Raw genomic sequence first — 24,647 nt, 5'->3', positions numbered from 1 at the left:
AGGCTTTGGGGTCTGAAAAACAGCGACAGTTCACTTGTAGGTGGGGGGCCACCATTTCCAGCCCCATATGTGTATTTGGGGACTTGGCAAGTATCTGCTTTGGGAAGTGTACAGTCTCTGTCACTTAGCAACCACACACCCTCTTCTTGGAGTAGCAGGACGATGCTCTGTGCATGCATGTGCACCAGTAACCTGGTTTTCAGACCATAGAAGGTCTCATTGTAATACAGTCAGCCAGATCACCTACTGTGATATTTTCCAGATGATCAATCCATTTTGATGCAGTGCAGGCAAAATCTCAACCAGCTCCTATTAATGTTCTCTGTCTGAGCTGAAAGTGTTTGAGATCATTGTTTGCTGGGAAAAGGAAGGGAATATTACCCAGGCAGCGAGTTCCTAGCTTGAGTTTATGCTGAAGAGCCTGTTGCAAACTGAGTGAAGGGAAGTATACACAATGCTGTCTTAGAACAGAGGGAAATGTGAAGAACTTACAGCCCCAGAAATGAAGAGTCATTACTGTTTTGCAGGACTGAAAGGCCATCACTTAATGTGAACACAGCGTTCACATTATTTTCTCTCTGGACACTTGTCAGAAGTGCAATGAATCAGCAATGAGCTGGTTATGTATCCTTGTGCTTGTAGTACCTACAGGAGTGCACGTTCGTCATCCAGCGCTGGTGGGTCTGAGACGTACACTAGATGGTGCTTGCACAACACAGGCAGCAAACGTGTGCCTGTCTCAAGATGTGTCAGCAACTCAGTGCTCCACCTCCTCCTCAAGTATTTTCTGTGATGAGCACTCTGTTCCATTAAGTGGAGTCCCATATTAAATAAAAAAGGTTCATGTGTGATGCAAAAAAAAAGGTTATTTTCTATGTCACTGACTGGTGCAATAAAGAGACAAATATACTTATTTTCATATCTATAGACATGTTTGCACACGCTTCTGTATATACACAGTCCAAGTTTATAAAGACAGAGACCTGCTATTGTGAAACCTTTTTTATGTTACCTTTATTAAAGTGATACACATGCACAGAACTGAGATGAATGGAAGGGCTTACTACTCCATGTTTGTACAGCACAAAATACCATTCAGTTTTGAACTGGTGTCTAAAACCTATAATGAACTATCATGATTTTCTGAAAAGGAGAAAAAAAAAAAATACAACGATTTGTATCTTCCCCATTTCATCAGCATTGTCCCAGAAAAGAAAAGTAAAAGAAAAAAGACTGAATGCTGAAGAAAATAATCCCTGTGAATTATAAAAATAAAGTACATATTGTGTATAAAGCTTTTTATATATCCCTGGGACCTGTGAGAAACTAAACAGAAGAAAACCTGAATCGATCATTTTTTATAATTCCATGTGGCCTCTAAATGATGTATATTTCAACAAAGGAAGTCTTGAGGTTTATTCAAAAATAAAAAAAAAATTTAAAAAGCTTCAAAAATAATTGACAATAATTCAAGTGTCAGCATAATATTTATGCTCACCCTATCCCAGCTCAAAGAGGATAAATGCACTATCAGGATACACCATATATTGATTCTCAGTCTTTTGTTTTTAAAGTCCAGACATAGTAATTTACAATAATCCAATAATCCAGTTATACACATTTAACTCCAAATTTCTTTCAGGATTTTGTTTATTTCAGTCATGTCTGGAGTCTCGTATACCTGGAATGTAGTCTAAAATCAAATGTGATTACTTTCAATGTCTGCACATTTAGAGAAAGGCTGGATTTTGGACAGAGAAAGGGAAATGGATAGCAGGGCTAGGGAAATAAAGATTTCCAGAGAGAAGAAAAAAGCTGAGCCAGGTTTGCTTGGTTTGGTTGCCAACATGTGAATCCAAAGATTCCAAATCAAATTGTGCTGCCAAAACACACCAAAAAAAGAGCTCTACAACAGTTTCTTCAGTCTTCTTATACCTGCGTTCATTGTACTCTGGGTGTTTGTAAGAGGAACAGTGGCGGCAAGCTATACTCTGCACTTTATTGAAAGGAATGGGATATAGTGATGATTAGGGTAGTGGGTATGGCTGTTCCTGCAACAGTTTTGGAGGTGTATACTGAGACCAAGGTGCTGACGGTACAACAGAAGTAGATAAGCATAGATAATATTAACCAATGGACTCTCAAGACCCCGGATACATCAGGCACTTCATTCAGATGTGTTTTTCACACCAGATTGTCATGTTGACTTGAAGGGAGGCTAACTAATGATATCAAGTTGGGAGGATCTGTCAACTCCCTCAAGGGCAGGGAGGCCTCTTGAAGAGGCCTGTTGAAGAGAGACCTCAACAAATGAGAGAGATGGGAAATCACCAGCTGTATGAAGTTCAACAAAGGAAAGTCTTGGATTCTGCGCCTGGGATGGGACAGCCCTGGATGTACAGACAGACTGGGTAATGAGATGTTGGAAAGCAGTGCCAGGGAAAGGAGCCTGGGTGTTCTGGTCAGTGGCAAGTTGAACATGAGTCAGCAGTGCCTTTGCAGCAAGGAGGGACATCCTGGGGGGTATCAGGCCCATGTCCTGGGGGGTATCAGGCCCAGCATTGCCAGCAAGGGAGGGGATTGTCCTGCTCTGCTCTGCACTGGGGTGGTCTCACCTTGCATGTTGTGTGAAGTTTTGGGTGCCACAATATAGGAAAAATACGAAGGTCTTAGTGGGTGTCCAAAGGAGGGCTATAAGGAGGGTGAAGGATCCAGAGGGGAAGCCATGCGTGGCTGAGGGCACTTGATCGGTTCAGCTGGAGAAGAGGAGACTGAGGAGGGATACCATCACTGTATACGACTTTGTATGTATTCTGTGTATTTCTCATGAGAGACAGCAGAGGGGCAGGCACTGATCTCTCCTCTGTGGTGACCAGTGTCAGGACATCAGGGAATGGCCTGAAGCTCAGTCAGGGAGGTTTAGGCTGGATGTTAAGAAAAGGTTCTTCCCTGAAACAGTGGTTGGGCGCTGGAACAGGCTTCCCAGGGAATGCTCACAGCACCGAACCGGGGGGGGTTCAAGGAGCCTTTGAACAACACTGTCAGGCACATGGTGGGATTCTTGGTGTGTTCTGCTGAGGGCCAAGAGTTGGACTTTGATGATCCTTGTGGGTCCCTTCCAACTCAAGATATTCTATGATTCTATTCCTACTTTAGTTTTTCTAAAATCACAGGAGCTTCACTGAGAAGGAAGAAAGTGCTTTTAAATGGGGCAAGTCATACTAGCTTCCAAGTGGCTGATCATGGAGTAAGGCCATGCCAGACTATGTCTGCGTCTGGATTTCATTATTTGGAGAAGCAACAACACCTGTTTCCCATTTATGCAGAAGAATTAGCTCCAAACCTGGCTGCTATACTTCGTTTTGAATCCAGGAGGAGTCAGATGCCAGGTGCTGGCTTTTGCAGCTCTGTTTCACGAGGAGTTAGCTTGGTTTATTACACACTGTAGACATTCTAGTTACAGGCAGCCCTGCTTTCTTGTCCTGTTCACGCCCCTCCCCCCCCCCATTTCTCCTGTCTGCCAGACTCTCCCTGCCTCTTCACCACACTCTCAGTTCACACTGGGAGACAGACATCTAAACCAGTAAAATGCAGAAGTATCTAGGTAAAGTCATCTCTTTCCCAGACCTGCAGGAAGATCAAGAGGATTTCCAAAGTAGGGGCTGAATGTTTATATGGGGGTGGATGTTGGGATGAAGCAGGGAGGATGCACAGGGACAAGTCACATCCGGAGTTTTCGTGACTCAAATTTAGTAAATGTATCACGTCAGTCATAGGAAAAACGTGTGCCCTGAAGCTGGAGAGAAGGTGTCTGGACTGTCTCAGGTTGATAACTCTTTCACATTGTTGTGACCTGTACAGCTGATAGTTAATTAAATAAATAAATAGATCTTACCCTGGCAAAAAAAGGCATACCCATGTCTTTCAGAGGGTGCACTGAATCACAGACATTGCCATTTCACTCTGTGTCCTATTGAGGGGTGTGTGGGGGAGCTCATAACCTGCAGCAAGGCAGATAAAATAATCGATGAGTGTGTGTTCAATCCCAAGACAGGGACGGGGGGGTAGGAGGAGGGTGTAGGAAGGGAGAGAGAGAGACAGAGAGGAAAGGAGGGAGGGTGTGGTGGCTAGGGAGGGGGGGAGGGAGGCGGGAAAGGTGCTGATTTCAGCCCTGTAGCGTCAGGATTGCGTCAATTTGGGTTTCAACCACGTACTCAGTCTCAGAGCGGAGCTACTCAGAAGAGCCAAAACAGGAAGGGGGTTGCAAATCAGTGTGCAAAGGGGAGGACCGAAGGTTCCCCTCCCCCCTCTCCTCCAGTCCCCTTGCAGCCTCCTCCTCCGCTGTCCCCACTGCTCGTGTCTCCGGGTTTTGGGTGGTTTTTGTTGTTGTTTCCCTTTTTTCCTCTCTTTACTATTTTTTTTTTTTTTTAACTGCGGCGGCAAAGACGGCTGCCCGGGCGCCGTGAGAGCGGAGAGCCAGGGGACAGCAGGGCAGTGCTCTTGGTGCCCCGGGCGGGTCGCTTGGCATCCGGCGAGGCTGCTCTCGCATCCCGGCCAGCGGCTCCAGCACCGCGGCCAGCGGCTCCAGCACCGCGGCCAGCGGCTCCAGCACCGCGGCCAGCGGCTCCAGCACCGCGGCCAGCGGCTCCAGCACCGCGGACATCGCTCGCCACCAACATGGCTCCGATCGCGGACAGCCGCCAGCAGTTCGGTAAGCGAGTCCCGGCTCCCCGCACTCGCGGCCGGGAGATGCTCCCCTCCCCTCCCCGGGAGAACAGCAGCCTCTGCTGAGCCTCCCGGTGCCTCCCAGCACGCAGCTTGTTGGGAGGGACCCGGTTTTCCCCCAGTTCTCTTTAGGTCTCAGAAGTTGTGTGAATTTGCTTTCTGTCCCTAATTTCTCTTGCTTCTTCCCTCCCCGTTCCTCCTCCCCAGTAAAGTACCGGAAGAGATAAAGAGATTTTTTGTAGGTGCGGTTTTGGATGAGAGAGATTTGGGGTTGTTTTCTGTCTGTCCGTTCAAGTAACGTGCATCAAGAGTTAGATGATGTAAACGCATTTTGTGCCACAGAGAAAATCTTTGTTCAAGTCATTTTTGGAATAACTGCCATTCCTTTTATTCCTATTGTAGGTCAATCATTAGTTAAAGTGAAAGGACATTGCTAGGAAGATGAAAAAGAGGATTTCAGTGTTTTTAGCTGAACAGCTGCATCTTAACCAGCCCAGTTTCACTGAGAATAGCAAAGATGACAGTGAACTTTTCAGTTTGGTCATTTCTATGCACTGGATGTAGTGTGGTACCGAAGTTTCAGAAACAGTCATGGATGTGCACTTATAAAAAACATACGTTAAGTTGCTTTAGTCAGAAAAGCAGTAAGTGGGAATGTTTCTGAACTCTGCTTGACAAATATTGAGTCTAGCCTATATTACACTTGCTTTAGCAGTGGTTTGATTCAAGGATCATTCCACTGACTTAGGTGAAGAGACTCCAGATTTATATCACATAACTGGAATAATAACTTCTCCCAGAACCAGTAGGTGATGTTTTCTATTAATGCACTGCCTTGAATGTTAACCGATTGATTTACATTATGACAAAAGCAAGAAATTAATGTTGTGATACAATTATTTGTAAATAGAAAACCATTCTAGTTATCATTTCATCTTCTCTCCTATGCCACCCACTTGAGGTTTCTAACCACGCTTGTGACATCATGCTTGTCTAATTACTTATTTAAGAAAGATAATTAATAATAAATGTCAAATTGATTCTACCACTACTTTCAGTAGCTGTAGAATTAAAGTAGAACATAATTATAGTAATATCCATTACTATAAAAAGTCTATTAGCTCATGAGAAAGTATTGTAAATGTACAAACCATTCTTAAAAGATATTAAAGTATTCTGATTAGTTTTCAATTACTTTTAGCTTTCTATTTTTATACCATGTATACTTTAATTTCTGCAGCCCAGGGAATTCTTCAAACTCAAAGCCACGTGCTTAAGTTAGGAAAAATTCTTTTTGGTTATGTATGTGGTTTTCAATCATTTCATTAAGTTCTTGCAATTAAGTATATAGACTAGTACAGTTTGTAGGTGTCAGGAAAGTGACATGACTGTTGTCATAAAAAATTAATAGCCAGGCCTGATCCTTTCTGTGCTGGAACATTATGTCCTACTTTGCTCTGATAGTATTGTTGTCTATTTTTTTTTTCTGAATCATCCCACTAAAAAGCAAAGGTATATTGCCAGCCCATTTATCTGCCCAGCTTGTCCCTGGATGAAGCTGATTTAGTAATACAGGGGAATAGTTTTCCTTTGCTCATCCAGAATGACCAGAGAGAAACAGAAGTGTTACATAATTGCCTTTATACATAAACAATGTCATGACATTAATATTCTATTGGCCATCCACAGTTGCAGGGAATAAAGATTAAGCTCTGATTGTTACATTGTGGGAGGTTTAAACTGACTTAGTAACATTACTTATGGGCAAAATTAGATTTCCAATTAGTTGTGCTCATTTACCCTTCGATGCATGCTTTGAAGGGCTAATGAGACTCCATATGTAAATAATGACACATGGCAATGGAGGTTGTAACACTTGCTCAGGTTCCTCTTTATTCAGTGTGAGTATAGGATTCGTATTAAAACTGCAGAGAATTTTGTTTTAATGTTTTCTCTTATATGCTCCTAAGAAGTACAGACCCTTTCTGTAACCTCCCTGCAAGCTTTGCTTCAGTGTCTTAAATGTAAAGCTTAGTGGTTATCAGTGTTAAACTTAACATGATTTTTTCATCTTTGAACTCACATATGACTACCTAATGTCACATCCATCTGGAAAAGACACTTTGTATATAATTATTCTAAGTTTTCTTGATAGACTTCCTCCTGCAAAGTATCAAAAATCCCAGTGAAACTGTTGAGTGCTATAACCTCCAATTAAACTCACTTCTTTCAAGAGATACCTCCAGGCAATTATGGGATCAGACCATAAAAAATTAGTTAATTGAGTGTATAGAGTATTCTAGGAAACACTATGAAAAGCAGATGATGTATCTATAAGTAATGCATATTTCAGAGTGTGTTTTGGCTAAACAACAAACCTCCATAAATCCAAAGCTGAAACCAGCTGAGAGCTGGTATTATTCACATACATATAAGCTCAGAAACTACACACAGACGGTTGAGACAGTCGAGAAATTATGAGTAATGATTATTATTAGGATGGGAATAGTGTTTTCCTCCCTAACTCTTCGTGTATGGAAAAATACTAGCATAACAAGTGTGCCTTAATTTGGGACTGCACACTGCTGCCTGCAGGTGGCGAGCAATATGTACAATGCAGAGCACTTCCAGTATGTCAACCCTGCTGATATCACCATCTCGTATCAATTTGTTTTACTAAATTATTGCTTTATTAAATATCACGCAGAATTCAAGGTACTGCTGCTTATGTGCTTGTTGCTATTTATTTGATTTGCAGATGAAATTCCTACAGTGGTTGGGATCTTTAGTGCATTTGGCCTTGTCTTCTCTGTCTCCCTCTTTGCTTGGATCTGCTGCCAACGCAAATCTTCCAAATCCAATAAGACCCCTCCATACAAGTTTGTCCATGTTCTGAAGGGGGTTGATATTTACCCTGAGAATCTCAACAGTAAGAAAAAGTTTGGAGCAGATGATAAAAGTGAAGCAAAGAACAAATCAGCCATGCCAAAGAATTCTCTCCACCTTGACCTGGAGAAGAGAGATCTAAATGGCAATTTCCCCAAAACAACCACAAAAATGCAGAGCTCTCCAGATCTTGAAAATTCGTCTCCTAAGCACTTTGCAGAAAGGAAGAAAGATTCAGTGTCCCCTGATAGCTTAAAATCCATCACTTCCCTGTCATCTGAAGATAAACAAGACAAGCTAGGAACTCTCTTTTTCTCCTTAGAGTACAACTTTGAGAAAAAAGCATTTGTAGTGAACATCAAAGAAGCTCGTGGGCTGCCAGCAATGGATGAGCAGTCAATGACTTCTGATCCCTACATCAAAATGACAATTCTGCCTGAGAAAAAGCACAAGGTGAAAACCAGAGTGCTGAGAAAAACCTTAGATCCAGCTTTCGATGAAACTTTCACGTTTTATGGGATCCCCTACAGCCAAATTCAAGATTTAACACTGCACTTCATGGTCTTGAGCTTCGACAGATTTTCCAGAGATGATGTCATTGGAGAAGTCCTCATCCCTCTCGCTGGAATTGAACTCTCAGAAGGAAGGCTGCTAATGGACAGAGAGATCATCAAAAGAAATGTTAGGGTAACATATTTTTTATCCGAAGTTTGAAAATGTTGTGCTAGGGTTAGCTATGATTCTTGTGTAACGCTGCTGCCATCTTGGAAAGAAAAGCAGAAAAGCTCAGCATGCAATTCCTGAGATACTTTCCTAATGGCAGTGTGAGGAAGCCATTACACAAATGCAATAAAAAAAAAACAACATTACAACAAGCATGTTGAAAGTCATTGCTACTGCCATAAGCTCTAATTTCTTATTCATCTGGTCCAGCAGGTTTGAGTGGACCCATTCCATCTAGGTGAAGCAGATTCAATCCACATTGATTTGCTTTTGATTGCTTTTAAATGAAAGAAAAAATATATTTATATATTATTTCCTTTCTCCTCCCTCTCCTTTCCTATTTGACATCATTCTTTCTTAAATCTTACAACTACAGGGGTTGTAGAGCACATTCTTAAGGAAGTCTTTAGTTATGGAAGTGGGACCTGCTAGAGATCATACTGGTGATGTTGTAGCGTCACACTGGTGCTTTCAACACCTTGTCTCTCATGAATTGTGATACAGGCTGCACCTTTACTAAAGGTAGTAAGGGAGAAGCCATAGACTTGCTGGAGTCACTGGCAAAATGTCCTGACTTCACTGGGACGAAAATATTTCATACCCTGTTGTCTCAGTTCAGAATGTAATGGTCATTTACAACCCCAGCTGAACCACAGAAATGCACAGGCATCATAAAAACATCTCTTAAATCTCTGCTAAGGAAGTGGAATGTGCATTGACGTTCAACATGATAGTTTTCAAATGACAAGCATACTGCCAAATAAAATAAATGTTGACTAGACAACATACTTATAGCTAATACTGTTACTTTGCAATCCTATCACAATATGGCAACAAATGTAACTATGCTACTGATCTTTTGTTGAAAACTTATAGGATTTTCTGATATATAAGGTACTATCTTTTCCTGTTTCTCTTGCCTTCCTTCTCCCTTTGAAATAAACCACTCCTGCAAATTCAAATCAAATAATCATAGAGAAAATCTTTGATCTCATCTTTATTCCATGTATATGATGCTGCTTTAGAAAGTGTCAGTGGATAAGATTTCACTGACACTTTGAATCCTTCCTGTTTAAAATACTTTACTGAATATTTTTTTCTTTACCTGTACTAGACTTTTTTCCTCCCCAGTATATCTTTCTGGAATTTTGTTTTGCTTAAGATAATTTTCTTTTTAACTGAGATTTTTTTTCTCAGGATTTCAGTTCTACTCTCTGAAGATAGTGATGTCATGTCAGCATACATTTTCCATTTATTTATTATTTATTTTTGTTCAGTCTAATAACCAGTTATAAGAAAAGTTATATAACTACTATAGAGAGAAATTATAGTCACTATGTAAATCAGAATAGCACCGTGTGTTACATCCTTTTACACAGTTTTTGAACATACGCTTCTGTGATACTCCATAAATCTTAATTCTGGTTTAAAGCCTGGTCAATATAATTGCTTATAAATAGTTTGTTGTCTTTTTTTTTTTTTTTTTTTCCTTTAATTTCCTCAGAAATCATCTGGGCGTGGAGAATTACTGGTCTCTCTCTGTTATCAGTCTACAACAAACACACTCACTGTCGTCGTTCTAAAAGCCAGGCATCTACCTAAATCTGATGTGTCAGGATTATCAGGTAATGGTTTAATAATGAATATGCCCTGAGAATATAAAACAGAATGACAAAAGACAGCTGAAATGTGGCATTTTGAGGACTAAAAATATTCCATAAATGCAGAAATGGTGTTTCTATTATTTACAGCCTATTCATTTTACTCATATCTAGGCCAATGCTTTATTTCCAGGGTATGTATTTTACAGATTTATTCTTCAATCACATCGAGAAAAGGTGGCATCTGTTAGGAGTGGAAACCAATGAGTTTTATGATTGTCTTGAACAGAGCCCATCTGCCATAAGCATGGGATATTGTTTGCAGATACCAAAAGCTTTTATTTATGACAAAAAATGAGTTTATTTGTAGAAGATCAGTATTGAGTGAGATCATCATATGATTTATCTCAGAATAAAAGCAGCCACTTACCTCTGTGTTGAATATGGCCCACTAACATTTATTTGGCAAGGTGAAAAGGTGAGCTGTGCCAGTGCTGGGAGGAGGCTGCAGCATCACACTCATGCTTTATCGTGAGCCAAACTTGGGGTGCACTAAGAGAGATCAGATTTTATCCTCTCTTCTACTTGTCTGCTGCCATTTCTCATTCAGTGGAACCTCCTCTGAAGCCAATTCTAGAATTGCATATAGAAGACACATTAGAAGACTATATAACATAAAAACAGTATAAAATTTAATGCCCTATATATATAAGAATGCCACACAAAACCAACAGTACACAACAAAGGGCTGTAGTACCACATCTGCTGCTGCTTCTTTATAGAACTGGTAGTCTTTCATTTCACTGGATATTTTGAAAGAAGCAGAAAGTGAGGTAGTTTTGGGAAACACTGAATAATTATCACTGCAGCCAATAATACAGTTTTTCTATTTCTCATACTGCGATTTACCTAGAAAACTAACCCATCCTGAACGCAATGTAACAAAGCTGTAGATAACTCCCATCAGGTCTCATTTAAATCTTCCTTTGGATCTAAATTTTGCTCACATATCAGGAAGAGAAAGGATATATATGGAGCCCAACTATTTACTTGACTAAAAGAGAGGATACGTACTTTTAAAAATTGAGCCCAAAGTCGTAGGAGACAGTAGTGGTTTCATGAAGGCATCATGACAGCAAGCTGATCTCAACAGACCTGCCTGATGTTTACTCAGGAGGGAAAATAACTTGATTAAAAAAAGCCCTCCTGGTCACAGCATCCACCTGGACCCTACAGAGCATCCAAACTACACACTTGTTTACTGCACCTCCTACGACTAAAGCCAGAAAATTTGTTTGCTTTTCCTGCTTCCCCCAGGAGAGCCTTGCTAACTATAAAGGGAATGTAGTATTTCTACAGGCAGCCATGTTGCACCTGGACACCTACTTCATTTAAACAGCTCTTCATTATTTTCTGTTCATCAATAAGGCCAGGTTCAGTAGATATTTATGTGTCAGTAGCATACTGCACTCAGGACAGTCATAATTTGCTCTGTGACTTTCCCCTCATCCCAACAGTAGTCTTGGAAAAGGAGGGGGGTGAAATGGTGCTTCTGTGGGATAAAATAAAAAATTGCATGATTCAATCTCCTTGAGAAGAGGGGAATATTTTTATACTCAGAAGTTGTTCCGTTTTTACAATCTCCTTGATTTCCTTGGTCACTGATGATGAGGTCTCCTAACAGACCTAAAAAATCTGGAAATCTCTAGCCTTATCTAGTAGCTGGTCAGAGGTAAGTGTCATAAAACTTCCTCTAAAAAGAAATGGAAACCAGTATGAATCCATCGATAGATATTGATTTTGATATTTCTGATGCTTGCATGGCATACAATAATTTCGAAGCCAGTGAGTGTTTCCATTAAGCCCTGTTTTTGAAATGTTCATTATGGTAATAGACTATGAAAGCAAATAGGTACTCTATTACATCCCACTTCTGGTAGACTATAGTCAGTTCAAGGAAAAATATAACTTTTACTCATCTAACCATTTCAGTCTGAGAACTGTGACATAACATTTATAAATACTGTTCAGTTTTAGTAGTACTTCTTTTAAAAAAAGTATCCAAGTGTTCTTGATTAACTTGGCTGATTGTTTACATAAACTATCATGTTTGACTGGGTTCAGTAGAAAAGATTTTGTACTACATCAAGGCACCATGAGAACCTGGAAACAGGCCCGCAATTTCACAGAATAAATGCCAAAGTAATTGAAAGGGTTCAGTTTTAAAATGTTCCCTCTGAAAGAATAAATACAGCCATTATTGAAGACAATAGCAAGGGAATCTCACAACAATTAAATAATTATGAGGAATGCAAACACTCAAAGTTGGTAGACAGCTGAAAATATGAACATTTTCCCTTCCCATATTCAACAGTAGTACAGCACAGGTGTAAAGTCAGATACACACTCCCACAGCAAACATACCCTTACATTTAAAGTTTATTGTCAGATTTGTTCAATAACAATTGGTGGCCTCAATTTAATCAGGTTAATTGACTTCAGTAGAACCCCAGCAGAAATATCACATCCATTATCTTAGCCTAAGTTTATTCACTCCTTTCTGAAGCTTTTCTTTTCATGAGTCTGATTAGTGCTGATGATTATACACCTGTAGAATGTGTGAAAAGCAAATTTCTGTTACACATAAATATGTAATGACACATATTTTTCAGAGACCATTAGAATTTTGTGCACTTTCAGACCATCTTTGAATGTGGTAGAGATGTTGTTAGGTTTAATGAACTTCAGCACAGGATTTATCTCATGAAGGAAGCACCTGTATTTGACCATGGTCTAAACTCCCCTGCCTCCCTTGAACATAATTTTGGTGACCATAAAGGGAAATTAATGGGGATCATTCAGATGAAAAAAAAAAAAGGATGAGATGAATCGTCTTTAATAACCTGAAACATCTACTCATTGTGATGTAATTTCATTGGATAATTATGGAATTTTCCATAAACTAGATCAAGGAATTTCTAAACAACACTGCTCAATAGCTAATCTGTGCTTTCTTTTCATTGCAGATCCTTATGTCAAAGTGAACCTGTACCATGCCAAGAAGAGAATTTCTAAAAAGAAAACCCATGTGAAGAAGTGCACCCCAAATGCAGTGTTCAATGAATTGTTTGTCTTTGACATTCCTTGTGAGGGCCTTGATGATATCAGCATTGAATTTCTGGTTTTAGATTCAGATAGGGGGTCAAGGAATGAGGTCATTGGCCGGTTAACCTTGGGATCTTCAGCAGAAGGAACAGGTGGAGAGCACTGGAAAGAAATTTGTGAATATCCTAGGAGACAAATTGCCAAATGGCATATGTTATGTGATGGTTAGCAGCTTAGAGAGGGGTTGGATCTTAAAAAACCATATATATTTCCATAGGCAAGGAGCAGGTTTTTTTCTTTGCTACATATAATTACAAGCTTTTAACTACAAAACTTTTTTTTTTTTTTTTCAAGGGGGGCAGGGGATTTGAAATAAAATTGGATTGAGTTATCAGAACAGAAGGTAACTTAATTTTCACAGTAAATAACGGAATTTCTATTTCATTAAACTTTAGCATAATTAGTTCAGATTCATATTCTTCTAGAGTTTAAGTAGCCTATAAATTCTGAAGCATTATAAACCTCAAAGTTTTGAAAAAGTCACTTATTAGTGACTCATATATAGAAGAAGAAAACCTTATTACAATATATCCAAAAAAATTCCCACCTGTGGCTTATTAGGGAAGGGGATGGATCTAGAAAAGCCATGGGGATTGAGGAAGGGGGGGGGGGGGAATTCCTTCTACCCCTCCACCAAAAAACCTTCTTTTATGAAAATTCAATCATTATTTGTAAGTTTTGTTTACTTATACTTTAATCATCCCAAAGAATGAACATGTTTTCAGCATTTTGCTTTACATATCATGTTGTATAAAACTATTTTTTTTAATAGTCAAAATATTATATAATTATTTACACTTGGATTTTTAAAATAAGTTTATATATATAATTTGTTTTATTACGGTGACCAAAATAGATGCATATTTCAAATTGATGATCAAGTTAACATACATTTTTTGTTAAAAGGGCTCCTTTACGGGTGACTGTATGTGTTACAGTATATTTAGAATTTGGGGTTAGATATGGCTTGCATTTTTTTCCTCTAGGTAGGATTACATTTTAAACATTTCAAGCCATACAAAAGAATTTCTGTTGAGATGAAGTAACCTACAGGATATTGGAATCAATGACTTTTCACCAATTATATTTTAACCATTCACTGACCATTCATTAAAGAAAAGTTGTTGCCTTTTTTTTTTTTTTTTTTTGTAGTTTCATTAAAGAATAAACAAAATAGTGAGACAGAAAAGAAAACCTTATTCTGCTGTTTAATTTCCTGTGTTTAACTTCCTGGACTGTAATGAATGCCATTACAGTCAGTACCAATATATGAACTTCAATGCATTTTTAAAATTTTGCAGGAGAAGAAACCAAATCTACCTTATAATTTCTCCAATATTATGTAGACAAAGCACTTGGAAGGTGCATTTCACTTCGATTATATGAATTAATGTACATTACTGACTCTACTGAAAATGGTGGTGGTAAGGGAAAATAACTTTCTGATTTCATGTCAGTGTGACACGTCTATTTAAACTTAAATTGTGTCAGGTTGAGGAAATGTCAAGTATAACAATAACAAGTGTACAAATAAAGCATTTAGACCTGTGAAATTTAGTCTTGGTCACACCAGATAGGTTTTTAGGCCGTCAGAACTATAGCACAACTATAAGAAGATTATTTCCTAAAGTTTGTGCACTAATTTCTGATACAGAATTGTTTGCAAGTATTAGTCCTACTTCATGTTCAAGTACAATATGTATAAAGAAGAAGATAGTGATGCTAGTTGTTGACACAAGAAGGGTTAAAAAAGTGGAAAACTATTTTCAGTATTTTTGCATACGTCATTTGTCACGTGTAATCCCGTTGAAGTGAACGAGACTACTTGGGAATTAAGGTACTGCTCATTGCGAGTAAAGGTAGCAGAATGGGCATGCCAGGTTAGAACAAACCAAACATACATTGAATGTCAATCTAGTTTCATTAAACAACAGACCTAGGTCCTACTTAAAACTGTTGGGGATTTGTTGTCTACTTTACCTGTTCTCATATGGCCAAATTATGTTTGCAGGAAAGGACACTGAAATATGAAATATGCAAGTAGACAAATAGTACTGGAAGAATTCCATTGAGGCTCTTCCAGGTTTTGTGTCAGTATTTTCTCCAGTTTTTGAGAATGTGTTTGATACAACAGTGTTTATAGATTTCTGTAAAAATACATTTTCAAAATAACATAAACATGCTTTTTATGATAATGCTAAATGTAAAAATATTGCGTATTGTATGTATAAAGGAGAGGAATCTTTTTTGATTATTTCTTTAGAAAGCTGATTAGCTGCTTAAGGGCTAGAGTTTGCTAGCCACGTTCAAGCGGAACAAATCCAAAGCCACCAAGTGAAAGGAAAGATGCCCACAGGCTTCAGTGGGGCTTGACGTGCAATCACTGAGCAAAACTCTTCTGAGTCAACCCAGAAATGTCACTGGGACCATGGATATGGGGAGATATTGTTTTATCCAATGGAGACTGGGAGAGTTTAGGTCAGTATAACACAATCAGAGTTGTTAAAATTTCAATAAAGGAAAGAACTGAGCTGGAAATGATTGCATCAAAGAGAGTGGGGCATCTTGCAAATACAAAGGATGGAGGTTTTTGTATGCTGGCCCATAAGTAGTTAATTATCTCTAGAAATCAGATGGCAGGCATCATCTGTCTCCAATGAACACAAAATATTACATTAGGGGATAAAACTTCATCATTTTGAATTAATGCTGGGCTGTGATCATCTTTCATTTTGCATCCAACAAGTCGTCGTCAAATTTTTTTTTTTTTTTAGTTTATATAGGAGCTTGAGGGTTAATATTTCTACCAGATAAATGGCAGTTTTTGTTGGGGGTGGGGGGATGGAATGGGAAAGGGAAGCAAAGACATTTTTATTAAATCTAAAAACACTGTAAATAGATTTTTTTTTTTTTCATTTAAAGCAATGCTTAGCTTGGAAAGTTGAGTAAAGACGACTTGTAACACATTTTAAATCAGAAAGAGGCAGGAGAGCGAATGTATGCCTGTACTGAGGTGAGAAATTCTGCTGTTTTATAAAGTATTCAATTCTCATTGTGAATATCTTGAACTCTGTTAAGGATACTGTACTGTATTAAACATGTAAAAAAAAAAAAAGATGTTTGTCTAAGTAGCTTACAAAAATAATAACTCCTTGAATGGGAGACTATCCATGTCTGGAGATCTGTCGTAACTAAATACCTGATTCGTTATGGTGTTGTAACTTAATAGAAACTATTCAAGAGGAAGCATGGTGTATGAGATTTTGTAAGTTATTTGTGCTGGTTCTGTATGTTGTGCCATGTGTGTAAGACAAGAATAAACTGCTGCTTTTGTTCATCCCATCCCAAATAATTATCCCACCTATGTATCTTTATTTTTCCCAAAGATTTCTGCTATTTTTTGTGTTCATGGTCTACTCTCTCATGTTTCTATCAAAAACACATTTTACTTGCAAAGTCTTCCTCTTCTCACAGAGGTGGATTAGATTTGTTCTGCCAAATACTACCCAGGTGCATCACATGTTCTTTATTCCCAGCTGCTTGCTGCATATCAGTCCTGAATTATACTCTGCACTCTGGCTAGAACTTGGAACATGGCCCTTGACAGAAAATATGGGCCTTATAGGACAGATATACAGATGTAAACAAGAATGAATTCTGACATATTATGTGGAAGGAGCAAAATTCAAGTCACATTATCCTGCTGTCATTCTAGTTGTTTTCTGGAAGCAAAACATATCCCCTGGCCAATCATGCCATACCACTTCCTTGTAGACAAGGAAGTTGTGTCAGGCATCAGGTTGCCAGGTGAGTTTGGAAGTTAAGGTAGAGAAAACATTTATTCGAATGCTATATACAAATACAAACTTTGCTGCTGTGGTCTCTAAGATTATCAGAGTACTTACTAGCACAGAAAAAAAATCTAGAGAAAGAAGGCGGCAGCTGCAGCTGGGATACATGCTGCCATTTAATGACTCCCATTGTGAGCTCCAACACCTGGAATGGATCCCTGATCCTTGTAGCAGAAGTCAAGTACAGGATTCACTAGCCAGATGTATAAAATAGAACATCTTCCATGGTTATAAGCTGGCATATTCTCTCTGACAAGTCTCCTGTCCCCAGGAGACAGGTACCAAGTGTGAGACTTCTCTGCTCCATCCCATGCAGGCACTTCTTTTCTCTTCCTTGCATTGTACAGTTCTCCTAAAACAATGGTGATTCACATGGTTCACATTCCAGACATATTTCTTCAGAACAGAGATCAAGAATGTCTTCAGGTTTTCCAAGTACAATGCAGGTGAGCCTCAGGGGGAGTCTAAATGGTAATATCCTGATTACTATTTGTATCTCAAACTGCTGCAACAGACCATTGAGAGGGCCCTTGCAGATGTCCTCCTCTTTACAGGACAAATCCCTGAGGTCTAACGCTATTTTGTAAGCCCCTTATATTTCACAGCATCATGGATAACAACACGATTAACACATGGTAAAAATATATAACCACAGATGGCTATACACAACACTTTTTTTCCTGGAACAAGACTCAAATGTGGTCTGTGTAAGCTGCTACCTTTTCATCTGCTCTCTCCTTCATGATGTCTCATGGAGATGCTGAACAACTCACAGCACTCTCGTGACTGCTATAACTGGCACTGACACTTATTTGCTTTGCTGCTGGTGACTCCTGAACAATTACCTTTATTCAAAAAGTGCTACCCAGTTCTCACAGGCTTTTTCTATATCTTTAACCCTCCACCACTGAACAGCTGTTGTAACCCAACTTTGTTCCAGAAGCATCACTGGAGTACTGTTTACAGTTGCAGCATGGAATAACTTTAAAGTTAAGTAGAAACGAAGGATCAAAATCAGTAAGAAGATAAATGAAAACATAGCTTTACTATGTTTTCGCTATGTCTGCATTGTTATGCCAGTTTTGCCATTGTGTGCCTCTTTGCATGACCAGAGAACTTGCAGTCACAAGTGTGAATGCTCTGATTGCACCACCAGCAACAAAATCAGGTGTTGTCCTAAAAAATCTGTTGACTTCTGCTGAGCCCCTCAGTCACAGTTGCAGCAGGAGACACCACTTAGTCCCCCCCACCTCTTCCTTACCCCCAGTGCTCTGCAGTCACCCTTGACATGCTCTGAATAAACCCTGGCAGTACTGTTCATGCCCAGATGGAAGAGCTGAAATAGTCCAAGGGCTGGAAAAGCTTTGGCAACACTCTGGATCCTGGTCTCATGGCAAGAACCAGATGTCCCAAGATATCACCAGGGCAGGTTGGCACACTGGGCATCCCTCCCCATGTGAAGGGTGTCTCCAGTACCTCTCAGCCTCCTTTCCTTCTCTGTGAACACACACAGCCTGTTGCTCCAGGCTGAGGCTTGCTCCTGTGTCCCATCTCTGGACACTGAAAATCTCAACAGTTTCTGTCATGTGCCACAGCCCGCCCTCACTACTCACTGCTCCTGAAGCTGCAGCAGGCCCAGCCATGTAACTCCCACATATTTTAAAGTTTCTATAATTGTGTAACTGCTTCTCTTTTAAAAGCAGCATGTCGTTCACCCTGCAGATCCAGCCAGATTTCTTTCTGTGAATCTTACTGACAGCAACATGCTCTTAGGTCAGTGGAGAACAGGTTGGGTCTGACTGGAAGATGCTCAGCCTCCTCTCATCCTGACAAGGGAAATTTCACTCATTACTGAATCTTATTCTTCCTCTTTGGACAGTCTCTCAAGAGGGTTTTTATAGGTGACTGAGCTGTAAGAAGACATGGGCTTGCGTTTTTGTAAGTGGATGTTTTGGAATTTGGGGTTAAGTGAAACATGCAAGAATGTCAGGTCCCACTGGGTGACAGGTAAGTGCTGTGCTACTGAAAGCAGCTTCACTGGGGCCATGCTTGTACACAGGGCTGAGGTAGCAGTCACATGCAGGAGTTCTGAGTCATAGCATTTTGGATTGTGACTTAAACTAGAATAGATTGTTTGCAATATAAGTTAATGTTGCAAAAAGAACTCTGTCTTTCTTCCACATAAGAAATACTGTGTTATGAAAGGCTCTAGTTCTAAAAAAAACCAAACCAAAAACCAAGAAAAAGAAATATAAAATTCAAGATGTAGAAGTTCAAAATACACAATGAAACACATTAGGATTATTTTCTTTATTTGTGGGTATATTGCAGGTAAAAAAGTATCATTGTAAAACAATATCATTGCTGTTACAGTTCTTTTTTCTAACCAGCTAAGGGTGTTGTATGGTGACTGTAATATTTAATTTAGTCTTGAAGACAACCCCAGGGATAACCATGAATTTTCTCTGACAGATGCTGTAAATATTTTACGTGGCTCAGCAAACACAACTGTTTTTATGGAAACAAGTAAGAAATATTTCACAGTATCACTGGCCATATTGATTGCATCTCCATAATACACTCTCAATGAAATAGCCTTTAGGACTGTGTGAATGAAAGTTTCTAGTTGAAGAGGGAAAGCTCTGCATGCCTGCATCTGAAGTGCCTCTGTACATTGATTTGTGGGGCAAATAAACAGTATTCTAGCCTCAATTTTCCTTTCAGTATCATGGGATAAAGCTTAACAATATCAATAGCAGATACTAACTTCATGACTTTTGATATGAATTATTATTTTTGCTTTCTCTGGGGTTGTAATGCTGATCTGGGGACTGCATTTTTCTTGAGATAAATCCCTCAAAGCTGTATGCTGCAATGGATATATATGGAGAAGAAAGTAGATGTGAATCACAAATAGGCATGTAACAATAGAGAATTATCGCAGGCTAAAATCAGAAGTTATAATAAACAGCAATAAAAAGTGCAGATAAGTAAATCAGTTTGAAGTGCAGATGAGTAAAACGTTGTCAGCAGAGAAAAGGAGGCAGAAGTGTGATACTTTTACAGAACAAGCAAAACCAAAGTGCAGTTGGCCTCTGATACACATTTATAAGTCCTGTGAGGATCAGCTGAGGGAGCTGGGAAAGGGGCTCAGGCTGGAGCAAAGGAGGCTCAGGGGGGACCTTGTGGCTCTGCACAAGTCCCTGACAGGAGGGGGCAGCCGGGGGGGTCGGGCTCTGCTCCCAGGGAACAGGGACAGGAGGAAAGGAAATGGCCTCAAGCTGTGCAGGGGAAGTTCAGGCTCGACATCAGAAAAAATTACCTCGTGGAAAAGGCTCTCAAGCTTTGGAAGTGGCTGCCCAGGGGGTGGTGGAGTCACCACCCCTGGAGGTCTTTAAGAACTGACCGGGCGTGGCACTCAGTGCACTGGTCTGGGTGACAAGGGGGGATCAGTGACAGGTTGAACTTGATGATCTCGGAGGTCTTTTCCAACCTAAACGATTCTGTGATTCTGTGACTTATGTTGGTTGTTTTTCACCTTACTCACTCAGTGAAAGCAACATACCCTTATTTCAGCCTGCTTTGATACACACTATGTTCCCTGTGTGTGATTGGTGGTGCCTTTCCTTTGAACAAAGGCTGCAAGGGGTGAATATTGCACTTCTTTATATGTACAATAATTGCCTAAGGAACTGTAAAGGTTTCACTGTTAGGAAGTGCCGGGCCAAGGCTGCTGCTGTCAGATCTGGACTGACACAGTGATACCAGGAAGTTCTGTTTGTCTCAGATGATCCTCTAGTACCCAGGAAAAGCCCTTCTTTCTTTCCTTGCTAGGAGACTCAAAGAGGGAAATTCTGACCAGGAGTATATTCAGAACAAAAGGTTTGGTTTCCTGCTCTACTCCAGGCTTTTTGAATCACTGCATTACTTGATACTTTTTTTAGTAGCTACTAGAACTATCTTAGTTTTGCTGCCTTTATCTTTCCTTTTCACAGGTGTGAACTGATCAAGAGCAGCCCTGCCAAGAAGGACTTGGGGTGCTGGTGGATGAGAGGCTGGACCTGCCCTGGCCATGTGCACTCACAGCCCAGAAAATCATATCCCAGGCTTTATCCAAAGCACCATGGGCAACAGGTTGAGGGAGGCAATTTTGTCTCTGCTTTCATGAGACCCCACCTTGAATACTGCATCCAGCTCTGGGGTTCTCAGCACAAGAAACACATCAGCCTGTTGGATTGAGTCCAGAGAAAAGCCATCAGGATGTTCAGAGAGATGGAGCACCTTTGCTTTGAAGAAAGGCTGAGAAAAATGGGATTGTTCAGCCAGGAGAAAAAAAGGCTTTGGGGTGACCTATTTGCAGCCTTCCAGTACCTGAAGGGAGCCTAAAAGAAAGTTGGAGAGAGACTACAGAGTAATGTAGTGAAAGCACAAGAGAATGGTTTTAAACTGAAACAGAGCTGGTTTAGATTAGATATTAGGAAAAAAAATTCTTTACTCTGAGGGTGCTGAGGCTGTGGCAAAGGTTGCCCATAGAAGCTGTGGCTGCCCCATCTCTGGAAGTGTTCAAGGCCAGGTTGGATGAAGATCTGAGCAATCTTGTGTAGTGGAAGTTGTCCCTGCCCACGACATTGGAGTTGGAATGAGATGATCTTCAAAGTCCCTCCCAACCCACACATTTCATTATTCACCCAGACAACCTACGTTTGTTACTTCCTCTGCACCCATTTTCAATAGTCATGGTTCTGCTACATCCATAGCCAAACTCTGAATTTCTGATACAGTTACCTAGGTAAGCACATCCTCACAGGCTTTCATTGAGACCTTTTCTTGGACATTGCCAATTTGACTCCCACAAAAGTCTCCAGTGCTTCTGTGAAAGTATGCCTTTTCTGGCTGTGACTGTCCCTTAATCATGTGTGATATCCAGCCCTCCCCCATATTACCACAGTCCTAGGCCCTAGGGTATATCACTGTGTCCCGCAGCCACAGGGAGGAGGAGAGAAGATCCAGCAGGCAGGAATTGTGCAGCAAGATTGATTTATTTAATTATTTTATGTTGCAGCGGGGATTACTGCAACAAGCATATTTCAAAGCAGGAGTCCCGTGGAAACGAAGTATATATGGACAGATTCATGGTAGATGTTTCAGAGATGTTTATTTCTCCAGCCGCATGGCCGGGGCTCTGCTCAGGAACTCCCTGGTCACGGGACCCGAGGGTCCTTGGCCACCCCGGGGAACACAAAACAACCAATGGGAAATGAGACTGACCAGGGGCAGGGAAACCCCGTGTCTCCCCCCCCAGGGCCCCTCTCCCAGGGCTCCATGGCAGGGGAGGAGACCCCAACATCTCACCCGTTTTATTTTAATAAAAGGAGAATGAAAACGATTGGATAACAAGAACAGTTTCAAGACAAAACAAGCCACCCTCCTGAGTTTTTAAATGTCCAAACATATTCTGTGGAACATCTTAGGGCTGACAGAAGGGAGACAGAACTTTCCGGGCATGCTTTGTGGGGAAACTGAGGCAGGAGAGGGTTTAATTTCTTCCCTCCCTCTTTTCATCCCCCCCTCGGTACCGGAGAGGAATTGTAGGGAAATGGAATTGTATAGGGAAGCCATGGGGTGAAAAACGGATTAGGAATAAACTGGGGATAGGGTAAACTTAGGAAGGGGTTCATATTGGGTATAGGGTAAAAGGGGGAAGTAGGCTGTGGGTAGGGAAGTTGCTGGGATGGATATTGTTTATAATTTTGTGCATAACGGCTGCCTTTGATGGGAATACCTCCAGGCCCAGTAACATTCACTGCTTGTAAACCCTTCTTTCCTTGCACTCTATCAAATTGTACAACTTCCCCATCTCTTACACTTTGCAGGTAATTTTTAGGGTTATTCCTTTTAATGGCAGTTCTATGGATGAATAGATCTTCCCCTGTATCATCTCGTGTTATAAATCCATAGTTGTTTTTTACATTGTACCATTTCATAGTTCCTGTAACTTTCGTGGCTATAACTCCTCCTATCACGTGCTTGTGTGTTCATCGTGGCTGCCGGTCCCGCGTGGCCGCTGTCTCGCTGACTCCGACGTCTCGGCCGGGCCCCCGCGTTGTGGCTGCTCCGCGCTCTCCAAGCGGCGCTGCTCCGGCGCGTGTCTGGGCTCTGCCCGGCCCCGCGTTGCCATCGCCGCTGGCTCCGTGCCCTGTGAGCGGTTCCGCTCGGCCAACTCCACGCTGCTTTGAGAGCTGCCCTGTTTCAGCTCGGCGCTGCTCTGCGCGGCTTCTCGTGTCGCTGTGGAAACCGCCGCTTCTCCCTCCGCAGGGCTCTCCGAGCCGTGTGCTCAGAGCGGGCTGCCACGCCGATGCCCGGTTCCTGGCTGCTCGTGGCCCACGGCACCCGCAGTGCCTGCGGCATCGCTCCCTCACTCGCGGCCGCATGGCCGGGGACCCCGAGACAGGGATGGGGTCCGTGATAAGGAGCGCGCTCCCGAGGGGGCCGGGCGCATCCAGCGCAGGCACCTCCGCCGGCACGGCTGCAGTCATGTGCCACAGGGATGGCGGCCATGCGGCCTCGGCCACGGGAGAAGTATGATCCTCTGCTTTAGGGGTAATGGGACCATACACATGATCCTCAAGAGCTTCCCTGATTATAAGGGATGCACGGAAAGCTTCTCTTTGATCCCATACTTTATCCCATATCTCGTCCCAGAAACACCCCTGACAAGATCCAGGAGGTTCGATATCAAAAAGTAAGTCTCGAGAAATATAGGAGAACCTTTTGAAAAGCCAGATGAAAAAATGTTCTAGATCTCCTGGTTGCATTACTTTTTTGTTTTGTTGTTCAAGGATTCCTTTTACTTCTAGATACATTTTTCTCTGTGGCTCAGAGAGCCCCATTTCCCACGATTCTTCCATAGTCCAGAGAGAATATCCAAACCAAGATGAGAAGAGGTCTAGAGTGGTTATTTTACTCACGAATCTTCCTCAGGGATCGGTGTCCTGCCCGCATTCCTCCACCAGTTTGTTGCAGCGGGGATTACTGCAACAAGTATATTTCAAACCAGGAGTCCCGTGGAAACGAAGTATATATGGACAGATTCATGGTAGATGTTTCAGAGATGTTTATTTCTCCAGCCGCATGGCCGGGGCTCTGCTCAAGAACCCCGCAGTCACGGGACCCAAGGGTCCTTGGCCACCCCGGGGAACACAAAACAACCAATGGGGAACGAGGCTGACCAGGGGCAGGGAAACCCCGTGTCTCCCCCCCAGGGCCCATCTCCCAGGGCTCCATGGCAGGGGAGGAGACCCCAACAATTTTACGAACTCTTTTATAGACTTTTCATAGTCTATTTGGACAAAGGATCAGCCACCCCTTTGGGGTGATTGGCTAAAATCCTAAAACATCCATTGTCAAATTATTTTTCTACTATACCACAAACAAGACTTTTCAAGGTTGCAGGTGGCTTGGTTGTTTACATTCCCTGCTACCTCTTCTGTGAGAGAGAAAAGTCTCTCACGGACTTAGAAAATAGCAAGAAAATCCTTGCTAGCAGCATTTTTGTATCCTCACCCCCATAATGCTTTCTGGGGCTTTTTTGCATCTTCTTGCACTATAGTTGGTCACATTGAGGAATTTCTTACATCAGGTTCAGTAGTTTTCTTGTCAAGCTGGCTAAACTTCAGGCCGATGCCTAGCACTGGTT

General features: G+C 41.2%; 1 protein-coding gene across 1 annotated transcript; it reads left to right on the top strand.

The window, feature by feature from the left end:
* Positions 1–4,677: 4,677 nt before the first annotated feature.
* SYT4 (synaptotagmin 4) lies at positions 4,678–13,269 on the top strand (the record flags this gene model as incomplete). Its single annotated transcript, XM_082302065.1, has 4 exons — positions 4,678–4,711; positions 7,484–8,298; positions 9,839–9,959; positions 12,962–13,269. The coding sequence occupies 4 exons, from the start codon at positions 4,678–4,680 to the stop codon at positions 13,267–13,269; spliced, it is 1,278 nt and encodes a 425-aa protein (XP_082158191.1).
* Between the last annotated feature and the right edge of the window lie 11,378 nt (positions 13,270–24,647).

This window comes from Coloeus monedula, assembly GCF_965178545.1.
Source record: "Coloeus monedula genome assembly, chromosome: Z".
Taxonomy (NCBI): Eukaryota; Metazoa; Chordata; class Aves; order Passeriformes; family Corvidae; genus Coloeus; species Coloeus monedula.
The sequence above is the reverse complement of the archived record's forward strand: the minus strand, read 5'-3'. Positions and strand labels throughout refer to the sequence as shown.